The sequence below is a fragment of the Microcaecilia unicolor genome, chromosome 9 (assembly GCF_901765095.1).
Source record: "Microcaecilia unicolor chromosome 9, aMicUni1.1, whole genome shotgun sequence".
Classification (NCBI taxonomy): domain Eukaryota; kingdom Metazoa; phylum Chordata; class Amphibia; order Gymnophiona; family Siphonopidae; genus Microcaecilia; species Microcaecilia unicolor.
Genome location: NC_044039.1, coordinates 197,422,255 through 197,444,138, shown reverse-complemented (window position 1 = coordinate 197,444,138; position 21,884 = coordinate 197,422,255). Strand labels below are relative to the sequence as shown.

The 21,884-nt window shown below is 45.7% G+C and overlaps 1 protein-coding gene across 5 annotated transcripts in view; it reads right to left on the bottom strand.

Annotated features, from left to right (window-relative positions):
* The window catches only part of LOC115477268 (coiled-coil domain-containing protein 85C-like), a 258,614-nt gene that overhangs the window by 75,089 nt on the left and 161,641 nt on the right, over positions 1-21,884 (bottom strand). For all 5 annotated transcript variants that reach the window (XM_030214032.1, XM_030214035.1, XM_030214033.1 and 2 more), the window contains exon 2: positions 15,778-15,851. In XM_030214032.1, coding sequence (XP_030069892.1) covers positions 15,778-15,851 — 74 coding nt within the window. The remainder of the gene's footprint in view (positions 1-15,777; positions 15,852-21,884) is intronic.

Here is a 21,884-nt window from a genome sequence, read left to right as displayed (position 1 = left end):
ACACTGTAACTTATGCCCACCGCAAGCTGCACTTATGCCCACCCATTCACACCTGCCACTGATTGGCATAAGTGTGCTAACCAGGGGCGTAGCTACGTGGGGCCACGGAGGCATGGGCCCCCATAGATTTGGCCTTGGCCCCCCCTGCCGACAACCCTCTCGACCCCCCCTCCCGCCGCCAACTGTCCTCCGCCGTTGCCATCACCATCGGGTACCTTTGCTGGCAGGGGACCCCAACCCCCGCCAGCCGAGGTCCTCTTCTTCCGGCGCAAGGCTTTGTTCTGTTTCTGTGAGTCTGACGTCCTGCGTCAGACTCACAGAAGCAGAACGAAGGCTTGTAGATCAGCCAGCAGCGCCGGAGAACAGGATTTCAGCTGGCGGGGGTTGGGGTCCCCCACCAGCAAAGGTACCCGACGGCGACGGTAGTGGAGGGTTGGTGGCGGCGGGAAGGGGGAGGGTCGAAAGGGTTAGCGCCGGGGGGGGGGGGGTGTCAAAGTTGGTGATGGTGGTGGCGGGGGGGGGGGGGTCAAAATGGCAGGGGGGGGGCTAAAATGTGCCCCCTCATCTTGGGCTCTGGACCCCCCCTCCCACAGAAGTCTGGCTACGTCCCTGGTGCTAACATGGGTTTTTGCTACTCTTCTATAATGGAATCTGGGTACCCAGATGCTGTTCAAGAATAGGGTATTCACCGTACTGCATTGGAATATCTTAAAGGAGGCGCCCAGTTAGAATATTATCTCCCGATAGATACGGTTATCCAAATATTTGTACTGCCCTCACTGTCTACTGCTTATGTTCAGCTTATTCTTCCTGCACACTGCTTTGGGGGAATTCCTTCAAAAAGGTGGCAAATAAATCCTAATAAAAAAAAATAAATAAAACCCTCTTCGGCAGGAAAATATCTGTATGCAACATACCTTGGGCTTACATTTGGAAAGGCACATAGCCAAATCTAATATCCAAATGTCTTAATGTAATGGACAGAGAAAGCTAGACTATTACTACTACTACTACTACTATTTAGCATTTCTATAGCGCTACAAGGCATACGCAGCGCTGTACAAACATAGAAGAAAGACAGTCCCTGCTCAAAGAGCTTACAATCTAATAGACAAAAAATAAATAAAGTAATCAAATCAATTAATATGAACGGGAAGGAAGAGAGGAGGGTAGGTGGAGGCGAGTGGTTACAAGTGGTTACGAGTCAAAAGCAATGTTAAAGAGGTGGGTTTTCAGTCTAGATTTAAAGGTGGCCAAGGATGGGGCAAGACGTAGGGGCTCAGGAAGTTTATTCCAGGCGTAGGGTGCAGCGAGACAGAAGGCGCGAAGTCTGGAGTTGGCAGTAGTGGAGAAGGGAACAGATAAGAAGGATTTAACCATGGAGCGGAGTGCACGGGAAGGGGTGTAGGGAAGGACGAGTGTGGAGAGATACTGGGGAGCAGCAGAGTGAATACATTTATAGGTTAGTAGAAGAAGTTTGAACAGGATGCGAAAACGGATAGGGAGCCAGTGAAGGGTCTTGAGGAGAGGGGTAGTATGAGTAAAGCGACCCTGGCGGAAGATGAGACGGGCAGCAGAGTTTTGAACCGACTGGAGAGGGGAGAGGTGACTAAGTGGGAGGCCAGCAAGAAGCAGATTGCAGTAGTCTAAACGAGATGTGACAAGGGTGTGGATGAGGGTTTTGGTAGAGTGCTCGGAAAGAAAGGGGCGGATTTTACGGATGTTGTAAAGAAAGAAACGACAGGTCTTGGCGGTCTGCTGAATATGAGCAGAGAAGGAGAGAGAAGAGTCAAAGAGGACCCCAAGGTTTCGAGCTGAGGAGACAGGGAGAATGAGAGAGCCATCAACAGAAATAGAAAACGGGGGGAGCGGGGAGGTGGGTTTGGGGGGGGAAATGAGAAGCTCGGTTTTGGTCATATTTAATTTCAGGTGGCGTTGAGACATCCAGGCAGCAATGTCAGACAAGCACGCTGAAACTTTGGTTTGGATGCAAGGTGAGATATCAGGGGTAGAAAGGTAGATTTGGGAGTCATCAGCATAGAGATGGTAGGAAAAGCCATGGGATGAGATTAATGAACCAAGGGAAGAAGTGTAGATAGAAAAGAGGAGGGGACCAAGAACAGAACCCTGAGGTACGCCGACAGGCAGAGGGATAGAAGTAGAAGAGGATCCACCAGAGTGAACACTAAAGGTGCGGAGGGAGAGGTAGGAAGAGAACCAGGAAAGGACAGAGCCCTGGAATCCAAGTGAGGACAGGGTATCGAGAAGTATGTTGTGATCGACAGTGTCAAAAGCAGCGGAAAGATCAAGAAGAATGAGGATGGAATATTGACCTCTGGATTTAGCCAGTAATAGGTCATTGGAGACTTTAGTAAGTGCAGTTTCGGTTGAGTGGAGAGGGCGAAAACCAGATTGTAATGGGTCAAGAATAGCATGTGAGGAGAGAAAATCAAGGCAGCGGCGGTGAACAGCACGCTCAAGTAATTTGGAGAGAAAAGGAAGGAGGGAGATGGGTCGGTAATTAGAGGGACAAGTAGGGTCAAGTGAAGGCTTCTTAAGGAGAGGTGTGACCACAGCATGTTTAAAGGCAGCAGGGACAGTCGCAGTGGAAAGTGAGAGGTTGAGAATGTGACAGATAAAAGGAATAAGAGTAGGAGAGATGGCATTAAGAAGGTGGGTGGGAATGGGATCAGAGGAACAGGTGGTACATTTTGAGGAAGAAAGGAGAAGTGTAGTTTCCTCAATAGTAACTTCAGGAAAGGAGGAAAGGGAATGAGGGGAAGGAGAGAGAGGGGAACGGACTAGTGGAGGGAGAGCTGGTGAGGTAGAGAAAGCAAGGTTTATCTTTTGAACCTTGTTGTGAAAGAATTCAGCAAGGGTCTGAGGAGATAATGAAGGGGGAGTTGGGGGAGGGGGCACCTTGAGGAGAGAGTTCAATGTGGTGAAGAGAAGTCGAGGATTAGAGCCAAGAGTTGGTCAGTTGGATATAATAATCCTGTTTGGCACGTAAAAGAGCAGATTGGAAGGAGGTCAGCATGAACTTAAAGTGTAAGAAATCAGCAAGGGCCCGAGATTTCCGCCAGAGGCGTTCGGCGGAGCGGGTACAGGAACGTAGGTAGCGGATATTAGAATTCAGCCAAGGAAAATACCTGTATGCAACATACCTTGGGCTTACATTTGGAAAGGCACATAGCCAAATCTAATATCCAAATGTCTTAATTTAATGGACAGAGAAAGCTAGACTATGGACACACCCGCTCAGTCAAGGTTTCAGGATATCCACAATGAAAACGTATAAGATGCAGTTGAGACACTGCATGCAACTATCTTGTATATAATTTTTCTGGCTACCCTGTGAAAATCCAACTGGCTTTATGTGTCACAAGGACTGGATTGAGAATCATTGCATTAGTCCAACAGGTATATCTCACCAAGGAGGTTTAATTAACAGGAGACAATGCCAGTGACAAGGCTGAAGCCGTAGCCGCCATCTTGATACACTCAAAGCAAAGCAAACTATTGGTTCACACTAAGCCACTCAAAGGCAGTCCTTATTTCTAATAAGTGCCTTGCTATTGTTTTGGGTGATTCAATATGGCAGCAAGCTCTGCCTACTGGCATCAGGCCAGATAACATGCCAAGCACACTCCCGCCATCTCCTGCCAATTAAACTTCCTTGGATCTCACCTACAACTTGTGTGTTGACCTTTAATTTTACATATCCCAAGCTACTTTATTCAAGAAGCAAGTAGCCAGAAAATCAACTCATTATATAAGATGATGCCTTTTGATCAGGCCGCCATGGTGGAAGCTTATATCAGTGCTTCTCAGCCCTAGGCAGTCAGGTTTTCAGGACTACCATAATGAATAAGCATAAGACTTATTTGAATACATTGGAGACCCACTTTCTCTCATGCATATTTATACTGCACAAATTCTGAAAACCTAAGTAGCTAGGTATGTCTGCAGGAGAGGCTGAGAAGCACTGGGTTATGTATTCCAATGATTTAATTCAGTGCTTATCAATCTTTCTGTGGCTGTGATCCCATTTGCATGCCTACAGAAAGTACATGATTCCTGGTTTTACGGAGGGCTCACCCAGGTCATGACCCTAAACTGAGGTTTCATGACCCACAGTTTGGGAAGCCCTAATTTAATTGTCCTGAATGCATTCAGAGCAAATTCTTTGATCTGGCTCTCTAGGGAATGTGGTTCTTCATGTGCCTCTTTACTGGCCAAAAATACATGGGAAGTCTAGAAAGAGGGTAAAGGGCTGAAATCAAACAGAGAAAAGGCATTGTTAATGAAATGCTGTATTTCTCCTGCAAGCCCATGGCACTAAGCCTTGTTCTCCATCCTCCGAGTAGCAGTTGAATATTGACGACACTCATTAGCCAGAATGGTCTTTTGCACAGGAATGTTTTGGTTTTTTTTTGTTTGTTTGCTTCGTCTTTTTGACTATAGTTGTGCAGAGATTTAAAAATCACAGCCTCTGCTAACCCAAGGCCCCCTTTTTCCAGGTCATTATTAATGGTCCAAATTGATGTTATTATTTTTTCTCCAAAGCAACACATAATCCACGATGAGAATATATTAAAAATAAAATTTTTAAAAAGCCTCCCCCCACACCATCGCAAAATTTTTCAAAATTCAGCCTAGGGCTCTCATACTCTATCATTTCCACATGTGCCATTCCACACACAACTGCCCCCCCCGAAGACTCCACTGCAACGCTGTGCAAGCTAACCCTCTCTTGGACAAGAAACCTTATTAAGTAATATGTGGATTCTAACCAAAAGATTACTAAAACCTTAGCTGAAAGTCACAGTGCAGTCACGCATACAGGCAACCTATCAAGCAGCTCTCTACTTGGCTATTTTTAATCACCAGAATATTTAAATACCATTGTTTAATAAATTAAAAAAAAATGATAGGAGCAGGTTCTGTTTCAGCTGGATACAATGTTAAAAGAAAACCGCAGGCTTTGCGCACTTGTGTCAGAGAGCAGAATGGTTGTTCTGTTTGGTTTTTATTTCTGCTCGGGAAGATGAGTCTTTCCAGAGCATCTGGTCAGAGTCCCCTCCCCCTCATTAGAAACAGGTCATGAAGTAGGTCTTTATACAGGTATTACTATTGAGCACAGAGGTCTTCTTTCCCAGCTCCTCTCTCAAACACAAAGCCGGATTTCAAAGCTCACCGGTATCACTTTCATCGGCTGGATCTGGTTTCTCTTCCTGAATGAGCGCCTGGGCCACGTGTTTAGAGACTGGAAGGAATCCAGGAACACTATCTTTCTAAACCATTAGTGAGAAGGTAGGCTTTGCATTCCGTGTTCTTTGCTTTTGGGGGCCTCGTACGTGGACACTGATGGTTCTAAAAAGTGCGCAGGCTCAGAAGTTGGCCGCTTTAGCAGTATGCACCCCTTACAGGAAATAAAAAACCATCTTATTAAAATCAAAGTTCTTCAAAATTTGGACATTTCTTATCAAGTGTCATTAACCCAAGTCCCCTCAAATCACCAACTCCACACAAAGAGCCTATCAGGCGACTGCTTGGGAGGGTGTAGCTTACCAATTGGACCACTGGAGAGTTGGGACGGCTTCTAGGGCATGATAACGGGTGATTTTACATTCCAAAGTACGTGAAAAAGAACATTTAGGAAAAATGTCTTTCTCTTCCAGAATACAGGCCATAAAGCACTATCTATGCCTATGAAAACATTTCTGCCTGGCCTCCTTGTCAGCCACTAGGCCTGCAGGCACACCTTTCTCTTGCAGGGCTGTTGGATTATGGCTGCCAGAATATTTTCAATGTTGCTGCAATTGTGAGGAGAGAGAAACAAACAAACCCCAAGAGGTCAGTCTGCGGTCACACATGAAGAGGGTTGTAATACAGTCTGAAGTGAACAATGTGCAAAACCTTTGCTCAGGTTTCAGCAGTTGACACAAAAATTTCTCCCTGTAAAGGGGGGGGGGGGGGGGGGAGAGAGAGGCAGAGAGAGAGCGCGAGCGAGCAAGAGAGTAAGATCCATTCCCAATGGCACACACTGTATTTGGCTATAGCCCAGGCTTTTCTGCTCGTCTTAAAATTTGGTTACATGTTAAAATTCACCCAGATTCAGAAATAATTAAATAAATGTTTGTGGTTGTTCAAATGATTGATATACCACCATCTCTGGTTTACAGGTCCAAAGCAGTTAGCAATAAAAATTATAAACAACATAAAAAAAGAGAACGAAAAGAACACCAATAATAGGATGGGGCTCAATCATACCACAAAGTTAACAATTTCAACGGAGTTAAAAACAGAAGATAGTATAAAATCATACAACTGTCACAACTTTAGGTAGGCTCTCTCACCTCAACCAGAGGAGACACCGAATGACAGTTGGAAAAAAGATATGTTTTAACAAGAGATTTAAAATGTAGTAAAGGAGAGTTCAGACTGAATAGGTGGAAGTAAATCATTCCATAATTTTGGGGCTGGGAAAAGATGGAAGAATTCAGAGAGAGCTTTTTTTTCAGAAGGGGAAGAACAAGACAGTTCACATCAGTGGTATGTAGAGCACAGCTTGGTGTATAAGGGATTGTCACAGAAGATATGCATAGAGGGGTGCCCTAATGAAGTGCTTCAGGAGGAATGCAAAAAAAAACAGAAATGAAAATTTATTGGTAGCCAGCGTAGCCTAATCAGTAGTGGGGAAGCACAATCATTTTTCTTAGCTTTACAAAGAAATTGGGCAGTGGAATTTTGTAATGTCTGCAGACGGCATAATTGATATTTAGCAATGCCGCCATACACTGAATTACAGTAATACAAACGAGCATATGGAGTGAGAATCTACTATAATAAAACTCACCCTCAACGTTCTGAGGACACTGACGTCAGTGAAGCCAAGCCCTGACTTCCTTCAAAAAGGTTCAAAGGTTCATGGTGGTGAAGCCACCAAAATCGCTCTGGGCCCCGCCCTTGAGGGCGGAGCAATGGCAGAACAACGAAGGGGTTGGTAGGGAGGGAGGCAGGGAGGTGGGGGGTGGGAAATCGCTCCGGGCCCCGCCCTCGCGTCAAACATCATGACGTTGGGGGCGGAGCTATGGCAGAACAACGAAGGGGTTGGCCAGGGAGGAAGGGGGGTGCTGGCGACGGAAACCTTGCTAGCGCCCGTTTCATTTGCTCAGAAACGGGCCTCTTTTACTAGTAATCTAAGAATTTGTGTATAGAACAGAGATGGCAAAGGGGGGAAAAAAACACGCAACTTAAGCAGCTGTGAAATCTGTTTATCGAATGAGAGTTGAGAATCAAAACTTACTCCTAAATACATCCAAGGAGGACATTGAGGTCTGATAATGCCGTGCGGCTTTCCTTGGATTTACGAGTAAGAACACATTGAGACAAGAGATTCTGCTTTTACTATGACAGGAATTCCGTTATTGAATGCGCTTTCAGGGCAAGTACACCTCTATGGTAACATTTCCCAGTTTATTGAAAATTTCAACCAAAGAATACAATTGTAAATTACACAATGAAAAAGCAAAAGCTAGAATTAGAACATCACCTGCCAATAGAGCATACACATCAATTGCCTACTGTAATAAACACCCCCTCCCAACATTTCCCAGTTTAAAAATCTTTTGCACAGCTTTTTACGGCATTTTTCTAAATTTTGTGTTACCTGATTGTTCTGTATTTTATGAGGTGTTACATTTTGATAACTGAATCTAGGAGTGAAGAAGTGTATTATTGTGATTTGCTTATGATTATGTCTGTCCTCTTCTGTTTTCAATCTTATTATGTATATTTGTATGGAAACTACCTAGGTTACAGGTGATATATAAATTTAAAAATAAATAAATAACGAAATGAATCAACTGTAAGCAGGGGTGGACTGAGAGTGGTCTGGGCCCCCCCCCCCCCCCCCCGGCCACTGCCCAACGCCCCCCTACCGTCGCTCCCACCATCCCAGTTCTTTCCTACCCGCTGCGCTGCTGATACTCCGCTGCCCGCAGATGCAAATATACTATAGGTTAACAAATACACATAAAACAAAAAAAATGGAAAATATGACGATACCAATTTATTGGATCAAATATATTTTCCAGTTAGCTTTCAGAGACCAAAACCTCCTTCCTCAGGTCAGGACAGTATACTGCTATTAAGGTATTCTGTTCTGACATGAGAAAGAAGGGTTGGGTCTCCAAACATTAGCAAAAATGTATTAAAATTAGTCCAATAAAGATATCATCTTATTTCCATTTTCTTTATTAACACAGCTACCACACTACTTTATACTAAACTAAAAATAAAATTCATTTTTCCTACCTTTGTTGTCGGGCTGTTTACTTTTTTCTAATTGTGTTGGTCCCAGTCTCGTTTCTTTTTTCCTCGATCTCTTCTTAACTCTCGCCAGCGTCTATCCCTCTCTCCCCCCCCTTTCCATCCAGCATCTGCTCCCTCTCTCTTTCCCCTTTCTGTCCAGCATCTGCCCCCTCTCCCCCCCCCTTTCCATCCAGCATCTGCCTCCTCTCTTCCCCTCTTTCCATCCAGCATCTACCTCCTCTCTTCCCCTCTTTCCATCCAGCGTCTGCCCTCTCTTACCCCCTTTCCATCCAGCATCTGACCCTTCTCTCTCCTCACTTCCATCCAGAGTCTCTCCTCTTTTTCTTCCTCCTCCATCCAGCATCTGGCCCCTCTCTCTCCTCACTTCCATCCACTCAGGCCCCCTCGCTCCTCAGTTCCATCCAACATCTGCATCCTGTCTCCCCCTTCCATTCAGCTTCTATCCCCTCTCTCCCCTTCATCCAGTGTTTGTCCCTCCTCTCCCCATTTCCATCTGGCATATGTCCCTTCTCTCTCCCTCATCCAGTGTCTGTCCCTCCTCTCCCTCTTTCCATCAGACATCTGTCCCCTCTCCTTCTCATCCAGCATCTGTCCTCCCTTCCCCCTCCATCCAGCATCTGTCACATCATTTCTCCCTTCCATCCGGCATCCGTTCCTCCTCCCCACTCCATTCTCCATCCATTGTCTGTCCTTCCCCATCACCCAGTACCTGGGGTCCTCTTTATTCCTGATCAATTTATATGTCTCCACTATCACTCCACCTAACCCCATATCCCCTCTTCCACCCTACCCTCAATCACACCCTCCCCCTTCCATCCAGTGTTAGTCTTTTTTTTTTAGCCCCACCCAACACCCAAACCTTCTCCCCCCACCCACCGGACACCCCCACTACCACTGGCACACCAGGACCAGGCTATCCCCACTCCCACCCAAATACCCCCCTGCCACCGCCACCACTGCTGCTGCCCTGCTGCTGTTTCAGCAGTGGCGGCAAAAATGAAAAAAAAAGATTGCGTGGCTGCACCATTGTTCCCTTCCCGCTCGCAGCTGACCGGCTCTGCCCCAGAACAGGACATTGATAGAGGAAGGCAGGATCGGCAGCCGCGAACAGGAGGAACATTGCGGCTCCACGTCGCGATCTTTATTTCTGTTTTTGCCGCCACTGCTGTAACAGCAGCAGCAGTGTTGGTGGCTGCGGCAGGAAGTCCGCCCCTGACTGTAGGTATTGGTAAGTTGAACAGCAAAGGAGTAAAAGCTGGATTAGGATGAGAACTTGGTCTGAAGCCCCACCCAGTGCATCCCAGGATGCACTGGGCTGGGTGCCACCATTTTCAAGGCGGCGCTGGAAGAGGAGGGAGTGTACAACCTCCCTCCTCCAATAAAGGTACGAGGGGGCAGGGAAGATGGCCACTAGACTACCAGGTTTGAGGGCCATGATTTGCGGGCCACCAGGAGTTTTTTTGGGGGGAGGGGGCTAGGGGGGCTGGAGATCCACCATATCTACAGCCCCCCCCAGCCCCGTGAACTTGTGTCAAGGAGATCGGGGGTGGGGGGGGGACTGGTGGTCTGCTGGACCTGCAGCCCCTGTGTTGCTGGCTTGGGGTGGGAGGATCGGGGTTCCTACTCTGGGGCAGGGGACTGTATTGGGGGGCCTGCTAGAATGCTGGACAGGGCTCACCATTCCTCCCCAATGGTCTGCAAACCCTAACGCCAGCTCCGAGCTGGCATAGGGTTTGCCGCGAACAGCGCCAATGTTTGGCGTGCTGCCCACTGATCATTGGGGAGGAATATGTTTAAATGCATTTGCATGCTAGTTGCGGTCAGAGCCCGTGAGCACTTTGTTTCACACGCTCGAGGGCTCTTGAACATGGGGCAGTAGCAAACACACGCATTAGTATGGTGCTAATAGCTTCTAGCGCTTGCGTTTGCTTCTGATCATCAGCCCATAAGTTTGTCTGAGACAAGGAAGGAGGCTGGAAAAAAAAAAACTTTGAGAATAATTCTGTATAAATTGTCTAGGACAGAAAACAGAATGTTGGTTCATGCATGCAAAAAGCTGTTAGTATTTTATGAAAAGGCTTTCCAAATACCTTATAAAATATATGCATAGTTCTGAAAAGAAAAAAATTCTATTTCGCACAATGCAGATCAGAAGTTGTTATTGCCAGAGTGACATCACATAAGGGTATGGGGGGGGGGGTCAAGGTTTTTTTTACATATATTATATGTAGCAGGGGCGTAGCTACGGGTGGGCCTGACTGGGCCCAGGCCCACCCAATTTCAGCCCAGGCCCGCCCAGCGCCAGCCCCAGCACCCATTGCCGGCCACTGCTGCTTTTCCTGTTGAGCAGCAGGGCCGGCGCTACAAAAAGAAGAAGCGCTAACGGCGCTAAGGACGAGAAATGTTTAAAAAAAAAAAAAAAGCGCGTCACCATCCGGCAGGCACTGTCTCGGCAGCCTTGAGGCATTGGCTGCTGAGGCATTGGCTGCTGGCTCGCAGGCTCCTCCCGTCTGCGGGAGGAGCCTGCGAGCCAGCAGCCAATGCCTCAGCAGCCAATGCCTCAAGGCTGCCGAGACAGTGCCTGCCGGTGCGGGAGGAGCCTGCGAGCCAGCAGCCAATGCCTCAGCAGCCAATGCCTCAAGGCTGCCGAGACAGTGCCTGCCGGTGCCGCGCTTTTTTTTTTTTAAACATTTCTCGTCCTACGGTCCTTAGCGCCGTTAGCGCTTCTTCTTTTTGTAGCGCCGGCCCTGCTGCTCAACAGGAAAAGCAGCAGTGGCCGGCAATGGGAGCTGGCGCTGGCATGCAGGGCGGGCCTCGTCGAAGAAAAGAGGGAAAACATGGAAGGATGGGGAGAAAAAGAGGGAAAACAGATGGAAGGATGGGGAGAAAGAGGGAAAACATGGAAGGATGGGGAGAAAAGAGGGAAAACAGATGGAAGGATGGCAGAGAATGAGGGAAAACATGGAAGGATGGGGAGAATGAGAGAAAACATGGAAGGATGGGGAGAATGAGAGAAAACATGGAAGGATGGGGAGAAAGAGGGAAAACAGATGGAAGGATGGCAGAGAATGAGGGAAAACATGGAAGGATGGGGAGAAAGAGGGAAAACATGGAAGGATGGGGAGAAAAGAGGGAAAACAGATGGAAGGATGGGAAGAAAAAGAGGGAAAACATGGAAGGATGGGGAGAAAAAGAGGGAAAACAGATGGAAGGATGGGGAGAAAGAGGGAAAACATGGAAGGATGGGGAGAAAAGAGGGAAAACAGATGGAAGGATGGCAGAGAATGAGGGAAAACATGGAAGGATGGGGAGAAAGAGGGAAAACATGGAAGGATGGGGAGAAAAGATAGAAAACAGATGGAAGGATGGGGAGAGAAAGAGGGAAAACGGATGGATGGGAGAGAGACTCTGGATGGAAGGATGGGGAGAGAAAGGGGAGAGACTGGAAGGATGCAGAGAGAAAGGTGAGAGACTGGAAGGATGTGGAGAGAGAAGGGACACTGAACAGAAAAGGGTAGAGTGATACAGAGACACTGGTTAGAAAGAGGGAGAGAGACATTAGATGGAAGGATCAGGAGAGAGGATAGATGGATGGAAGGATGGGGAGATAAAGAGGGAAGACGCTGGATGGAAGGCTAGGGAGAAAGAGGTGACACTGGACGGAAGGATGCAGAAAGAAAGAGGGGAGACTACTGGAAGGATGGGGAGAGAGAGGGGAGACACTGGAAGGATGGGGAGAGAAAGAAGAGAGCTGCTGGATGGAAAAGGAGAGTAGTGAAAGACTGGAGAATAAGAGGAAGGGGCATGGGGAGAACAAGGGTGAGAAAAAGATGAAAAGCCATAAGTAGATGAAGGAAATTAAAGAATGGATAGTAAGAATGAATTAAATCAGGACAGAGAGAGAGAGGCACAAAAATATTGAAGAAAGCAAAGAAAAAGGAGAGAAAAATGAGAAATGGCCAGGAAACCGTGGCAGAAGAGTTAAGCGAAAACGAAGGAAAGCAGAATCTAGAGACTGGGAGCGACACAATGAGAAAAAGTAAATGGCCATACAAGAAAGGTAAAGAAAATAATTTTATTTTTAATTTAGGATAAAGTAATATGGTACCTGTGTTAATGAAGTTTCAGAGACCAATACTTCCTTCCTTAGGTCAGGCAAGGATACCGTAACAGCATTATACTGACCTGAGGCAGGAGGTTTTGGCCTCTGAAAGCTCATTGAAAAGGGTGTTAGGCTATTAAATAAATTTTCTGAAATCTGATGCACTGAAAAGTAGCACTTTACCCTGTGTGACAAATGCATCTGATTAGCGTGACTAAATTTTGCTGGGGGAGGGGGGTAAAGAGAAAATTTTGTGCCCACCCACTTTCAGTTCAGGCCCATCCAAAATTGGCAGTCTGGCTACGCCACTGATATGTAGGTACTTTCTCTGTCCCCAATGGGCTCACAATCTCTACGTTTTTTTGTGCCTGAGGCAATGGAGGGTTTAGTGGCTTGCCCAGGGTCACTAGGAGCTGCCCTAGTTCCCAGGTACACAGTCCACTGCACTAACTAACCTCCAGTCCACAATTACTGCTAATAACTGTAATGAGCAAGTTAGCAGACATGTGTGACTCAGAGCTGGTGTAAAATTTCAATGCAAAAATTCTCAGGGACAGGATATACATGTGCTGTGATTCTAAAACACAGAATACAGGCATATCTTGAAGGTCCACCCAAACCATACCCTCCTCAGCTACGGTAAAGAAAAAATGTGGCAATGATTTCCCTTAAAACTGGGCAAAGCCGTTACTTTACTCACTGGTTATCATTACAATTTTAAGCTGCCTGTGAATTTAAAACTTTAAATAGTCTGTCATAAAACACATACAGATTATCTGCTATACACTGTTCTGGGTGAATCTCTTCATAAAGGTGGTTAGAATTAAATATATATAATCTTGCCTAGCATTTACAGACTAATAAAATTAAAAAGTTATGTATTCAAGCTCAAAGTAAGCCTCAGTTTGAATAACTGGTCTTAACCAAATGGCCATACACTTACTTGAAATGGGGCTCTCTGAAGCTAAGTAAATTAATAAATTCAAACAATTTTATGGATCTTTCTCTTATGAGACAGCCAATTTTGGGTGGGCCAGAGCCCAAATTGGGCGGGCATAACATTTTTTTCTAACCCTGCCCTACTCCCAACTCTTCACCTCTCCCCCGGCACCTCACAACTCAAAATATAAATACTTTAGCTAATGGGGACCCCCAACCTCTATCAGCGGAAGACTTCCTCTGAAGGTGGCCAGAACTCCATTTTACCAAGTTTGGCGGGCAGCAGCAACCCCTGAGTCATCGATGATGGCACCCTACGCATGTGTATGTTATCAGTGACTCAAGGATGGTGCTGCACTCTGCAGAGCTTGGTAGAAGGGAGTTCTGACCGCCTTTGGAGGAGGTTCTTGCTTTGCTGATTCCTTCCTGCTAAGAAGTAACAGGTCACGGCTTTCCTCTTTGTGCCTGACAGATGCTACAGGCTATTTTTTTGTTACATTTGTACTCCGTGCTTTCCCACTCATGGCAGGCTCAATGCGGCTTACATGGGGCAATGGAGGGTTAAGTGACTTGCCCAGAGTCACAAGGAGCTGCCTGTGCCTGAAGTGGGAATCAAACTCAGTTCCTCAGTTCCCCAGGACCAGAGTCCACCACCCTAACCACTAGGCCACTCCTCCACTGTTGCTACTATTTGAGATTCTACATGGAATGTTGCTATTCCACTAGAAGTCGGCCCTTGCAGATCACCAATGTGGCCGTGCAGGCTTCTGCTTCTGTGAGTCTGACGTCCTGCACGTATTCCACTAGCAACATTCCAAGTAGAATCTCCACTAGTAGCAACATTCCATGTAGAATCTCCAACAGTGCATCTGAAACATAAAATTTTTATTTTCTGGTGCGCGTCCGCTACGCACGTCTGAAAAATAATTTTTATTTTCTGGCGCGCATCAGCTGACGGGCGTCAATCGGCATTCTAAGCACGTAGGTCATTACCGCTCGGTTAACACGTGAGACCTTACCACTAAGTCAACGGGTGGCGGTTTGCCGCATGTCCATTTTCAGCAAAAATTTAAAAAGGCCTTTTTTACAGGTGCGCTGAAAAATGGGTCTGCGGGCGCCCAAAACCCGTGCCTACACTTCTGCAGGCCATTTTTCAGCACACCTTAGTAAAAGGATCCCTTATTTTCTTACTCCTATTACTTTATCATATCTATATGTCCTATCTTTGCTTACAACCTATGCTACCTAGTAAAATGTTTTATTGTATATTACTAGTAAGAAAGGCCCGTTTCTGAGGCCAATGAAACGGGCGCTAGCAAGGCGCTTTGGTTCCCATCCCCCTCCCCTTGTTGCTGGACTTACCCTCCGTGCTTCAGGGTGGTCGTGGGCACCCCGCCCCGGCCTGCGACCCGCCCCGCGATGTAGAGCGTGGCTGGCTGGCTCCCTCGCTGCCTGTGACCTACAGCCTGCCTGGCTCACTCCCTCCGTTCGTCCTCGCGTAGTAGATCGATGTATGCCCCGCCCTTTTGTCAAACATAATGACATTGAGGGCGGAGCGATGCGATTGGTCAAGTGTCATAGCTCCGCCCTCGACGTTATCACGTTTGACGCGAGGGCGGGGCAAACAGTAATGGGGCTAAATTCCGATCTCTGGCACCTCACAAACCGGAAGTTACAGCTTCATTAGAACGTTGAGGTAGCAAATTATGTGCGGAAGGGGCGTGGCTGTGGGTGGGTCTAGCAGTGTGAGTGAGTGGTGCATGAGTGACAGTGAGTGGTGACAGCCTAACTGCAGGGCTCCAGGGTTTCCCTGCCACAGAGTGAGCTTCAGAATGTTTGAGATGAGAATTATTAATATAGATGTTGACATTGTGATGTAATATACTATACCATACTTGGTATTGTTTGAATATTTTTATTGCGCAATTGTCTACTGCATAGTTTGACATATTCTTGCTGTACTCCGCCTTGAGAGAATTCCTTGATCCTAATAAATAAATAAAATAAACAATGCTGTGCTAATTTACATATGTAAATTGCATCTAACCCTTTTAAATGTACCAGTTCAGCATGCTTTTTATGGATGCTTTTATATAAAATTAGCATTGAAGATGGTGTGAGAAGTTCTCACTTTAGGCAGTCTTGTGACAAAGCTAGATTTTGTTTTTGACGCACTTCATAAAAGGGATAGATGTAGTTCAGAATGACTTCAGATCCAGAAAGATTAACATCGTTCTTAGTGAACAACTATTCTACCGATGGCCAGATACTCAGCAACAAAATTACCCTCTGAAGAATCCGTAATTGAACCCCAAAGAGGTCACGGCCAGAAATATCCAAGAACAAGCCAAAGACATCCACATGGATAAAAATCAGTACCTGGCCAATGGGGCACCTACCTGTGACAGCAGCTTATTGTCACTCTCTAGAAGCTTCACTTTTGTTTCAAGTTGTCTGATGTAGTGCGAAGAGTCTGAAAAAGATAAAATACACATATGAAAGGAATCGCCAATGACCATTTGTAACAAATATATAGACATTAGTGGAGCATATTCATACTTTTAAAATGCTGCACAGAGTCGGAGAGAGATTCAATTTTCAATCGTTCCCAACGTGGAAGTAGAAGAACTCGATCTTAGTAGGTATGTCATACCCAAATAGAGACATATACATTTGTTAATTATTGCTTTGCTGACTCCTTCCTGCTAAGAAATAACAGGTCATGGCTTTCCTCCGTGCCTGATAAGATGTTACAGGTTATTTCTTTTCTCAACAGGCCGCTCCTGACGTTTACTTCCACGAGTTCAACTTTTTCTGCGTCAATTAGTGCATCAACGTGATTAGAATCTTCAGCAACTCCTCTCCCCACGTGGTGCATGATGGATAGTATTCTTCCCTGGTCTCAAGACACTAGGGACCCAGTGGCATATCCAAGTCTCATTTTGTTTGGTGGGGTCCCTGGTTAAAATTTGGGCGGGGGGGGGGGGGTTGAATCTTTTCATAAAGGCAATTAATAAATCCCAATAAATAAATTAATTAAATAGACACTAAGGGCTCTGTTTACTAACGTGCGATAGCGTTTTTAGCACATGCTTACCATGTAGACACCCATAGGAATACTATGGGCATCTACACGGTTAGCGAACGCTAACGCACCAACGGGGCCTTAAGAATGTAGGCACTGTCTCCAACTCTAATTTCACTGGCCTAAAACACTGCCACTGAATCCAATGTTTGGGAAGGGGGATACATCCCATCCAGGCCTACCCATGGCTATTCCCCTGTTAGAAGCAAACACAGAATTCCACAGGAGTTCTCTCTATAGTCAAATACTTATTAATTGACCTGACACAAATTTTGGTTGTTCCGTAGCAGAGTTTTTTTTTTTTTACAGCAGCGATTTAATTGGCTGAAGCTTGAGGATCTCATAATTTTTAAAGCTCCATAGGATATATATGTCAACTCAAGGACCCGTGACATAGGCGCATACTGAAACACGTCATGTCAGGCCAATAACTGTTTGACTACAGAGATGACTCCTGCTCCCTTGGCCATCTCCATCCTTTTCTGGTGTCCCCCTCTCCCCACCCTGTTAGGACATCATTGTCAATGCATCAGGGCAAATGATGGGTCCTGGAAAAGAAGTGGCCATTCTGCCCCCCCCCCCCCCCCCCAAACTTCCACCTGCTATTTACAACTCAGACATTTTGACAAACTCTGACGCCTTGTTTTGCAAAAAAATGAAAATACCTAAAACGGTAGACATTTGAAACACAGTAGAACACTTTTACCCAAAACAGAGGCAATTTTACAAGTGGCTTGGGTGCTTTATGTGCTCAAGGCACTTATAAAACTACCCAGGGCTATATTTGGATTTCAGATTTAATTATTTGCCTTTTCCAAATCAACATTCAAAGCAAGCTACAAGCAGGTACACAAGTTATAAGAACATGATACAGACATTCAAATACTTGAAAGGTATTCATCCGCAAAAAAATCTTTTCTGGAGATGGGAAGGCGGTAGAACGAGAGGACATGAAATGAGATTGAAGGGGGCAGACTCAAAAAAGATGTCGGGAAGTATTTTTTCACGGAGAGGGTGGTGGATGCTTGGAATGCCCTCCCGCGGGAGGTGGTGGAGATGAAAACGGTAACGGAATTCAAACATGCGTGGGATGTGCATAAAGGAATCCTGTGCAGTAGGAATGGATCCTCAGAAGCTTAGCCAAAATTGGGTGGCGGAGCAGGTGGGGGAAGAGAGGTTGGTAGTTGGGAGGCGAGGATAGTGGAGGGCAGACTTATACGGTCTGTGCCAGAGCCGGAGATGGGAGGCGGGAAACACTGCTGGGCAGACTTGTACGGTCTGTGCCCTGAAAAAGGCAGGTACAAATCAAGGTAAGGTATACACATATGAGTTTATCTTGTTGGGCAGACTGGATGGACCATGCAGATCTTTTTCTGCCGTCATCTACTATGTTACTAGGAGGTATATTTTCAAAGCACTTAGCCTTCCAAAGTTCCATAGAAACCTATGGAACTTTGGAAGGCTAAGTGCTTTGAAAATATGCCTCTATGTAACATAAGAATAGCCATACTGGATCAGACCAATGGTCCCATCTAGCCCAGTATCCTGCTTCCAACAGCAGCCAAGCCAGGTCACAAGGACCTGGCAGAAACCCAATTAGCATTTCCCTAAGTTTGTACCCGAGGTAATGGAGGGTAACACGATTTGCTCAAGTTCATAAGCAGCAGTGGTGGGATTTGAAGCCTGGCTCTCAGACAACTGTTCTCTAGCACCCTACATGTAGGTCTTCTAGAGGACAGAGAATGTGCACCACAAGATCGGTACTTAAGCACATTATTTATAAAACACGTGCCGATTCTTACTGGTACAAACATACACACACACACCTCAGAAAAGAACTAACTCTGTGGTGGACCTTCAGGGAGTTTTCATGTTATTTCAGGCAGGTACATAGTGGCACCTGCTGCCTTTATGAAGCATGTACAACATATATACCACTCTTATACGTATGTCTAGTAGTGCTATAGAAATTGTAGTAATTAATAGGAATTAAAAAGAAGTAACAAATAGTAGGTGACAGATCAGAGACCACCCTAGCACATGATTGGAAAAATACCTGTCAACAGTTGCCTATCAAAAAAGAAAGTGGCTGCCTCTCCCAAAGGCTAAACACCTTTCCTCCGAAAGGGTTAGCCCTTCCCTGCACCAAAGGGAGATGGGGAGGAAGTAGGGGAGAGACCTGGGACCCCCGAGTTTAGCACCCCAGAGGCTGGAGAGTTTCTCACTCTCCACCTGCTGGAAGGCGTGCACAACCCATCAGTCCAACCCTGGGCCGGTCCGGAGGGACGCTAAGGAACTGTTGACAGGTATTATGGAAGAGAACCATCTTCAGAGTCACCTTAGATTTATGGCAGTTCAGTTCCCTCTAATCAATGGGGAAGACCACTCCACAATAGAGGGGCTAGACTGGACAGCGAGCGTCCACAACCTCAAAATGAATTACTTGAAGGAAAGACCATCAGCACCCGGCAGGCTTGGGTGGATCTGATAGGGTGTGTGAATCAAAAGAATTGAGGCCTCCTTATTACGCACAACGAATCAGCAAAAATAAATAATGGACAAGATAGGGAGCCAATGCTGAGAGGTCCTGTGGTCAAATCTTTGTGCACTGTACCACAATTTAACTGCCATGTTTTGGCTTATCTAATCTTTTGATGAAAGCAATACCAGCTCCAGCAAGCAAAAGAGTTGCAATAGTCGTTGCAGCTAAGAATCAATGAGTGAATGAGGTACTAAGTTCTCCTTAGCAAACTGATTTGCCTTAGAACAAGGAATGAGGAACGTACCAAGGAACAAATTTGTTCTTCATAGCCAAAGTGTGAGTCAAGCATAACTCCGAGTGTAGCGAGTTGCATCAGAGTTAACAATTACACATAGGAGGAATCTGGTGAGTAGAAACCAAGAGCCACGTGTCCTTAACGCTTCTGCTTTAGGAAGGGGATTTAAGATTTTATTAGCCCCAAAATACGTATAATTCCCTTGACACCTCACAGGTCTTTCTCATTTCAATGCATTCCATAGGCCAGGAAAATTATTTCCCTTCTCTCACCACATCCACCCCTCCTCCCCCCCCCCCCCCCCCCCCAACCAGTACTACCACACTCCCAATCTCAGCTAAACCTTTGCGGGGAAGGGGTAGAGAGAGAAGAAGCAAAATTATCCTTTTACCGCTCTGGTTTTCTGACCCAACCAATTCCTGCATTCATGTGTTTCTCAGTTCTAGTCCAAAGTCTAGGTGCAAAAAGAGGGGGAAAAAAAGTCTTTTGTTCTAGAACAAAAGACAAGTGCTCTGCTTCTGAGGGTTTACAGAGAATATTTCATTTTCCACGAAACAAGTGGGAGCCTGGCTATTTCAATTATGACTTTTATGTATATTGGCAAAGAACTGATGCTCAGTTTCTAATCTTTCTGGCTCAAATGGTCTCTTTACTGTAAATTGGATTTTATGCTTTTTTTTTAAATATAATACTATAGTCACTTTAATGACCACCTCATTAACTAACATTAAAAACAATGCTCTTCACGTGCTACCAACTGTAAAAACAAGACTGAGAAAAGAGGATTAGGGATATTCCAGCGGCACTGGGCAGAAGCCAGGAAATAGCATGTCCGAACTGATTAGGGGAAGACCGAGGAGCACGTAACACTTTACAGTTAAATGTGCATTAGCTGGCACATGCAGTTACTACAAAGGCGTGTGTTAACTGTCAGGGCGTGGCCAGCGTCTTACCATACAGCTAACACACGGCCAATATACTTCACCACACATTAATGGATCAAGTCTATAAGCGAGTGCTTCCATTTAGGTGCCCTGCCTGTGCATAATGACAGCCTTATTTTATTTTATGTTACATTTGTACCCCGCGCTTTCCCACTCATGGCAGGCTCAATGCGGCTTACATGGGGCAATGGAGGGTTAAGGGACTTGCCCAGAGTCACAAGGAGCTGCCTGTGCCTGAAATGGGAATTGAACTCAGTTCCTCAGGACCAAAGTCCACCACCCTAACCACTAGGCCACTCCTCCACTCCTCGGTCCTTGCAGATCACCAGTGTAGCCGCGCAGGCTTCTGCTTCTGTGAGTCTGACGTCCTGCACATACGTGCAGGACGTCAGACTCACAGAAACAGAAGCCTGCGCAGCCTTCTACATGGAATGTTGCTTGTGGAATAGCAACATTCCATGTAGAATGTCCAATAGTAGTAACATTCCATGTAGAATCTCCAATAGTAGCAACATTCCGTGTAGAATCTCCAATAGTAGCAACATTCCATGTAGAATCTCCAATAGTATCTATTTTATTTTTGTTACATTTGTACCCCGCGCTTTCCCACTCATGGCAGGCTCAATGCGGCTTACATGGGGCAATGGAGGGTTAAGTGACTATAATGACATCTGGGTGCCTGGATTCTGTTATAGAACATAAGAACATAAGCGTTGCACATACTGGAACAGACCAAAAGGTCCATCGAGCCCAGTATCCCATTTCCAACAGTGGCCAATCTAGGTCACAACTACCTAGCAAGATCCCAAAGGAGTAAAACAAATTGTATGCTCCTCATCCTAGAAATAAGCAGTGGATTTTCCCAAGCCCATCTTAATAATGGTTTACGGACTTTTCTATAGGAAAGTAGCCCAGGTCTTTTTTTTTTAAACCCTGCTAAGCTAACTGGCAACGAATTCCAGAGTTTAATTACATGTTGAGTGAAAAAATATTTTCTCTGATTTGTTTAAATTTACTGCTTCATAACTTCATTGCATACCCCGTAGTCCTAGAATTTTTGGAAAGAGTAACACATTCCACTCCACTCCACTCATCATTTTGTAGACTTCTATCAAATCTCCCCTCAGCCGTCTCTTCTCCAAGCTGAAGAGCCCTAGCCACTTTAACTTTTCCTCATAGAGAAGTTGTCCTATCCCTTTTATCATTTTCGTTGCCCCTCTCTGTAATCTCTCTGTAATCTTCTAAAACTAGCGCAACTTGGCATCGTGCCTGCAGTTACCTCTACTACAGTCCTGGTTTAACTGCTGCTGCATAAATGCAACAAAGGCACATAACTTGCAGCATTCTGTAACTTATCCCCCGGATTCTGTATTGCAGGACTTAAGCTGCATGTGCAAATCCGGTCATAATCTGGATTGATGGGCACAACTTAGTTAACAAGCCAATCAGCACCGATAATTGCCACTTCACATGCAATTACTGACACTTATGCGCACAACCGTCTATGCGTAATCTGTAATGTGAAGCGTGTAAATTTAGGCGTCAGCATTACCGGTCACAACTAAATTTAGTTGTACGGATGAGCGCTCGGCATATTCTATAAAATGCACAGAAATTTAGACGTATTTTATAGAATACCCCTAGGCGTATTTTTTTCGGCGCGATATATAGAATCTAGTCCCTATATGTGTAAACTGAAG